Source organism: Myiozetetes cayanensis, unplaced genomic scaffold (genome assembly GCF_022539395.1).
Source record: "Myiozetetes cayanensis isolate MyiCay16 unplaced genomic scaffold, myiCay2020 scf3, whole genome shotgun sequence".
Lineage (NCBI taxonomy): Eukaryota > Metazoa > Chordata > Aves > Passeriformes > Tyrannidae > Myiozetetes > Myiozetetes cayanensis.
The window spans coordinates 58,777,060-58,784,628 of NW_026087521.1; the positions used below are offsets into that span (position 1 = coordinate 58,777,060).

The following is a 7,569-nucleotide window of genomic DNA, read 5'->3' on the forward strand; positions in this document are numbered from 1 at the left end:
ATAATCTTTGAATATTTTTTTTTTAATTTTAAACATATTAAAATGTTCTTTGTAATTTTAAAGAGTAAAGTTGTTTTAAGCATATTGTGACTTCAAAGCAAAACAGAAGTGTCATATCTTATGTTAATTTTTTTCAATTCAGCTTTTTCAGTATTATTCATAATGTTAAATTATTAAATTAATAATTATAATATTGGAAGGTATTTTACTTTTAGTGAGGAAAAGAATTTTTAGTAGCTTTTGACAAAGTTGGAACTAAATTGTTTTTATTTTATTCATGCTAAATGCCAGCCTTCTACAAAGCAAAGTAACAAATAAAGTAGAGTACAAAGAACTAAATTGAAGTAATATTAGTTACTATATTTCAGTTTGCCTTTAGCTTTTTCAGGGACATTGGATTTAAGGGATACCTATTTGAAAGGAGATAGATAGATAGATAAAAATTCAAGTTGCTCAATGTTCTTCTTTAAGAATCTGATGTTTGATTTGTAATGTAAGAAGTTAGTGTAGTTTAGTGTAGAAAAAAACAGTACGTTAAAATAGACAACAGCTTTGGAAGCTTCTAATGGAAACCTGTAATTTTTTCAACTTTCAAAGTAGTTTTTTAGCTAGGTTTTTGTAAGATAGCTACTGCAACTTCATCTCTGCTTGCTACTAAACATGTGCTATAAGAAATATCCTGTTGAGTTGAACAGTTTAGCACCTTTTTTCTCCTCTGACAGTGGCAGAAAGAATGCCATTTGGTAAGAGTTATTAGTATGACCACTTCTGCTCTCTCATTCTCCTCATTCCTAGTTGCTGTATTAAGGATTATAGAGCTGCACACATCTATCACCTATTAAGAAATGTTTATAGATTTATTGTCCATGAATTCATCTGTATGCTTTTTGAACAAGAAGACATCAGCCTCCACTGTGTCATCTGGCAACTCCTAGAAGTTTGCTGCTAGCTGTGTAAACCAGTCTTCTACCACCTTCATTAAGTGCCCCCAGTTCTGGTTTCACACGATTTGGTGATAGCTCTGTGTTGCCTTTGTCAGCTGCTGTAGTGGTTTTGTGTTTGTTGGTTTGGGGTTTTTTCTGGAATGACAATTGCAGCCCAGTAACTCTTGTGCTGCCTTCAGAGCATGGTTAGCATTTGCACTTTGCCTGGAGGCTTAGGAGAGCAAACATTGTTTCCTGTTAACCTGACAAAGAAAGAGGGTTTATATTTATTTGTGTATGTGTATTTTAAGAATAGAACATAACACAAATATAAAATGTTAATAACTTTTTACTTTAGGGAAGTAAATAATACTGTGGAATCATTGTACTTTTCTGAGGTTTTTATTAAAATTGCTTCCAGGCAGTGTTGTACTTCTAAAAATTAAATTCCTCCTGACCTGAACTTTATTATTTCCTTCTCTTTCTATTGAATTTAGGCAGGAATCTTTCTGTCCAGCTAATGGGCCATTCTCTTCATTTATTAACACTGAGTGTAATAAACAGTGTCCTCCTTAGGTAGTCATGACCCTCTTATCCTACATTCAGTAAAGCTGTTTTAGAAACTCAGGTCTTGCATGTCTGTAACTTTCCTGAAGTACAAAGTTTCTTGAAGTGCAGGAGAGAGGAAAGCAGTCCTATGTTGAAATTAAAGCTCTCTTTAAAGTTACTTCAGTTAACAGTTTTATCTTTAGTACCCTAAATGCTGATACATTACTGGAGAGTTTTATAAATTAAATTTCTTTAAACTCTGGCAGGTCAGTTACTGCATAGTTCCACTTTTCAAGTCTAAGTTCCTTCAGGTTTTCTGAGCTTAACATCAAAGAACAGCTTTGAAGCCCTCTTGATTTCCACATGGATTCTAATCTGACTGCTATCTAAGCAGCAGGATTAATCAACACCTGCCAAAGAAGGCATTACTACTCCCATGGTTGGCTTTTTTCTCCCTGGACAACTAAGATAAGTATTGAATACCTGTGAAATCTCTCGGTGGTTTTTTTTTTAGGGAAAAGTAAATGTTTCAGAAGCAATAGCTTTCAGTGGTTTCAGCCTAAGTGTGTAGGTGCAATGGCTGACTTGTCACTTCCTGGGAATAGGCTGGCCGATTCAGCTCCTGTTCATACTGAACAATGATGTTGCAGCATGTTGGGAACTGTTTGGGTCAAGGATGTTACACAGTGGTAGGAGAGAGGTAAATGTTCAATTGCTCCTTGCACTGGAGTGAATCCATTGCATACACACAAAATCCGTGTCTGTATTCCACTACCTGAAAGGTACTAGAGAAAATAAGCTGCATGAAAGATGTTACTACATTTATGAATATCCCTCTCTGATTTTTTTTTTTTTTAACTGGAGTTCTTGAGACATTTTTGGTTTTCCCTGATAGCAGTTACCCCACAGGTAACTACCACCAAATAAAAGAGTCTGCTCAAGCTCATGTCTTGCACTGAGTGTCTCTAGGAAGGAATACAAGGAAGATAAAGAGCTCCAACAGGATCAGTTTGACCAGCGGACCACAAGATGGGTAATGCTGCCTTAAAAGCCACTGCAAAAACGTCATTTTAGAATGACAGGGTCAATATTTGCAGGTAAAGACAGTAGAAGTTTCAGAGAGGGAAATATCCTCTATTGTGAAGAGTTGTATTGGCATCAAATCATAGTAGTATCAGATGCAGCTTGTTAGACTGTTAGGAACAGTTACAGTGGAAAGTTTAGTGAAGTGAAAGTTGTCTTGGGAACAGACATGATATTATGTATGGAGGTTTAGTGGGGTTTTGTGAGTATACACAGTAAAGAAGCTCTGGAAATTCTAGGTCCATTATGTTCTTAAACTATTGAGTGTCCTTAAAAGTAACTAACAATCTGTGTTCTTACTTCCTTGTAATCTAATTGAGAAGGGATTTGTACTTACTCTACAGAGAGTTTATGCATAAACTGAAGAGAACCCTGTGCTCTACACACTTCTGACAAAGTGTGTTTGTACCCACAGTGTTTTTCCTGTCATTGAGCAAATACACACATTTTAAAGCAAGATGTGCATATTGTCTTGAAGAGTTGTTCTGAAATCAGTCCTGTATTCTCTAATAACTTTTGTCCCTTTATTTAATTTCCCTATTTACAGTTTAGTCTGTTTTCCCTTCTGTGAATATGACTGCACAGTGCTCAAAGAAGACATGACTAGTTAATCACACTGTTTCTCTTCTTTTGTTCTCCTCCCATAATTCTGGCACTGTGCTTGTGCTTACTATTCTGCAATTTATCTAGCTGGTGCATTATCCTCCATACTCCCAACACCTCCCTGCTCTGTTTTGTTGCCTTTTAGGTGTGTGCATAACTCATGCAGAACAAACTTGAGCAGTTTAGGACTTGGAATGATTTTGTGGTGGTGTTTTTCCAATGTAGCAATAGGGGCTTTTTTCAAAATGGAAGAGGAGCACGATTTTAGATGAGTGTAGTCTTTTATCATATAGAAAGAATATAGTATGATTTGTTAGTATGCTCTTCCAGATGTTACCTGTCTAATTTAGCATGTGAGAGCTTGTTGCACCATAGATTTCATAGAAGTGTGTAACACTGATTTTCTGCATTTGTAAGAGTAGTTGCTGGAAACAAAATTGTTCTGTTTCTGCCCAAGATTAACTGATAATATTTTGGACTTGCAATTTGCTGTGAAACAAAAGTTACGTGACTTTTTTCCTGATTCTAAATAATAAAGTTGGAAACTTAGACTAGCTGTTTGATGAATACTTTTGTACATAAATCTTGTCTGTTTGGTCTCTGAATGAAAGCAAATGCACTGCACTAAACAGCTGTATCTAATCAATATAACTATGCAAGGTAGGTAACTGTTTAGGCACACTTCATACTGATACAGCCTGGCTTTGTGAATTGACAGCTCTTCTCAATGTCTTTACAGGGTGCTGATAAGACTGTGAAAGGCCCAGATGGACTAACTGCCTTTGAAGCCACTGACAACCAGGCAATCAAGACTCTTCTTCAGTGACGGATGGACTGATATCTTAAATGTCTCTCCTGTGGCCTCACACTGCTGCCTGTCTGTCACTCTTTGCATCTTCCAGCTTCTTCAGCTAAATACTTTGGGGGGAGGGAAATTCTTTATGAATCAGAATAGTTAGGGGCTTGTATCGAAAATAATCTGGTCGGAAAGGGTTGAAAACTATTATGAACAGTGTCCCTCTAGGACTTCTTTTCAGTTTACAATCCCTTCCCATTTCTAGTGAAAATGGAAGAAGGAAGACAGACCATGCTCTTGTAAGCCTCCTAGGTTAGAACTAAGATTTTTTAGACAGATGGAAGCACTTCCTTTAGATGGAAGTACTGTGCTATGTACCTGAAACTAATTGTGAAGGAGACAATAGTCCCATGCTCTTAGTGTCTGCCGTAATCTGAAGTGTAGTAATGTAGGTGGCTGGGTTGCTTTTCTCCCTTCTCTCTCACCGGGTAGCTTTATTATTCTGCCTAAAGCTTACGTTGTAGTTTTGAGGACTTTTGATACCAGTTATTTGAGCTGTTCTTTATATTGACTAATTGGATGTCACACTAATGTTTTTCTGACTCTTGAGTAAACCAGGAAAAAGACCAGTTGAGGCATGGTGGTGTTACACTCCATAAAATATGCCCAGGTACTTTGGGATGCTTGAATTTGAAGTTTTTCTATCCAATATTTGTTCTAGTCCAGGACAGACATTTTAAGTAACTGCTTTTGAGACACTTCAAAATTTCATTCTAATTATTTCCAAGAGGATTGTAAGATAGAATTTCTTTACTCACCATGTCAACATAAAATTTCTAGACACAATGCGAAAGCTTATAGGCTGTTTGGTACGCAAGGATAATCAAGTCAAATGTGGAAAATAAACGGTAATTATTTAGACATTCATATCAGATGAATATTGTTGCTAAAATTTTCTAGAAAACACGTAAGCTTTCCAAGTTCAGATGTAGAAACAGGAAGATGTACAAGTAGAAGTCTTAACTTGCTCTAACTACTGCAGAAAAAAACTTTTAATTGTTCATATCTTCAAATCAGTGTTTCAGTGTTGAGTTAATGAACCTCTTCAATTTCATTAAGGCATGAGGCTTGTTCTGAAAGATCCCAGTGCAAACAGACCACATTAACCATTGACTTTTAGATAAGATTTACTATGCCAGTAAGTGTGCCAGTACTATGACAGGCTTGATAATTCCTGGGAAGGTATTTAATGATGTTGTAGGGATTGCCATCACATCTTATGGTCCTCAGCAATGGCTGAGCTTCTGGCTTTCATCCTGAAAATTTTCACTAGACTTCAGTTTCACCCAGAACTGAGTAACAGGTTCTATAACAAAAAAATTGTATACCACAAACTATACATCTTCCTCTTTTTTGGAATACAGATTTTGAACTTTGTGGTAACAAACACAATACAGAAAACAAATGTATATATTGTCTCATGCTGAATTCTTAAACAAATGTAGCCGATATTATTTTGATATTAATGTTGAAATTAAGAGGATATTTAGAAGTAGACTGGTGACTACCACTCATATTTAATGGAGACTTAGTTTTACTTGAATCATGTTGCATATTATGATTGAATGTGTCAGCTATGAAAAGCATTGCATTTAGACTGTAAAATGAGAGCAGAAACTGATTTACGTCTACATATACCATAAGAAAAGCAATGGAGAAAACAATCAACTCTGACCATAAACTGTACAGTGCAATTACTCTTTATTTCTTGGAGATGGGTGGCAAGGAAGAGCAGAAGGGTTGGAAATCAGTGATGAATCAATTGGTGAGCTGCTGATAAAAAAACAAGAATATTTGGTAAACAGTGCTTTTAATAACTATTTATAAGAGAACTCTTTAATCTTATTTCTGATCAGTGCTGGATTGTCATGTCATTGTAATAGTGTGAACACAGACTATAGATTTAACTCTTTATTCAGCTATGAAAGTAACAATCTTTGGCATCAATTTGCCTCCATATTATGCTATTAAATACTTACCTATTAAAATACTAGTCTAGAAAACTGCAATCTGTTTTTATGTGGAGAACTTGATTATTCGAGTTTTTTATGTTGATTAGTGTCAAGTTGTCTGGCCATAGTGGTTTTAGGTTTTTGTTGGGTTATTTTTTCTCTGTATTCTTTCCTGCCCTTCCCTTCAACTCTTGTTTAAGTAAGCAAAGAAACATCATCTTTGTACTAACTCTTCTGGTGATTCACTGAGGCAATTTTGCCTCCCTTTTTCTACAATTATGGAAACACCTTATTTTTTCTTACTTCACCCTAGTGGGGGGAAAAAAGCAAACAGACTTCAGTGAGACAAGTGTTAATTTGGCTGTAAGATATACCCAAGCTGCCTTTCAAGATAGTGAAAAGATGGCATTTAATGCTTGGCTTATAAAGAAGAAATACTTTTTTGCTTTTTGCACTACATAACAGGTGATTAATCATTTTGCCCAGGATTTAAAAAAAAAGGTAAATAAAAAATAAAAGGTTATGCTTTTGTAATTGTCTGGAAACTGGGCTTGTTTGTTTGTTCCTTTCTTGTCAGCTATTTTGTGGAAAAAATAATGGGTGGCTTCCTCTATCTTTGAGTAGGTCATAACTAGATGAAAATACCAAACTGTAAATTATTTTTCATTCTATAAACAGAACTTAAATACTTTATCAGATTGGGATTGCATATACTTGGAAATCCACTCTTGTTCTTAAATCTTTTCCTTTGAAATTTGTGCTGAATAAGTTATAACTTTAAGTATATTTTGGATTTTGTACCCTCTGCTTCTTTTTCATAATGGGGAGCAAATGAGAAAAGGAGTACAATAGTTCAATGGAATTGAACATAACACTGATTATTCGTAGAAGAGGCTGGTAAGAATTGAGTGTCCTAGGTCAAGCAATTGCAGTGTTGCATGCAAAATTTCAAAATGAACTTGTCTTAACTATATTTTGTAAATGGATAAACAATCATCTTTCTACGCAGTGACAGAAGAAAAATTAGTGCTCTGTGCATTTTGATATTTGACTTTCTCTTTTCACCATTGTTAACTGTTTTGACACAGTTGGGTTCATCATTATCATGGTTCATAGACATCAGAATGCTAAATGATACTGTATTTTTAAGTTTGTGTTGCAAGAATGAATGGAATAAACTTGAATTGTGCGATATGAGAATGTAGAGTTTTATTTCTCTTCCTGCTCCTGTGTGTTATTAGCCTTGGGCTACAACTTTTCATTTGCTTGGAAGGCATCCAAGTTCCAGCTCACATATAAGTGATTCAACTGTTCAGGTGCTTATAAGACTAAAATGTGGAATGGAAGCTGCTTTGAATACTAAATATATAATGTTGTATGTGGTTGGTTGTTTTGTGGGTTTGAGTGTGGTTTGTGTTTTGTTGGTTTTTTCTTTTTTTTTTAATTACATCCATTTAAAAGAAGTTTTGATTATTTGCTGTGGTCTTGTCTGCATTTCCTGCTGAAGGGTAATGCATAATTGTGTGGATCTTCTATTCATGTTAAATTCTAAGAGGCAGTCTGTAGATAGCAGAATGTTTCTCCCATTACCTGTGAAGACTCA

General features: G+C 35.4%; 1 protein-coding gene across 1 annotated transcript in view; it reads left to right on the forward strand.

Moving 5' to 3' along the window:
* Positions 1–7,158, forward strand: part of MTPN (myotrophin) — a 36,403-nt gene extending 29,245 nt beyond the window's left edge. The window contains exon 4 of the mRNA XM_050324418.1: positions 3,898–7,158. Within this exon, the coding sequence (XP_050180375.1) occupies positions 3,898–3,984 (87 nt within the window). The 3' untranslated portion in view covers positions 3,985–7,158. The remainder of the gene's footprint in view (positions 1–3,897) is intronic.
* The last annotated feature ends 411 nt before the right edge of the window (positions 7,159–7,569 follow it).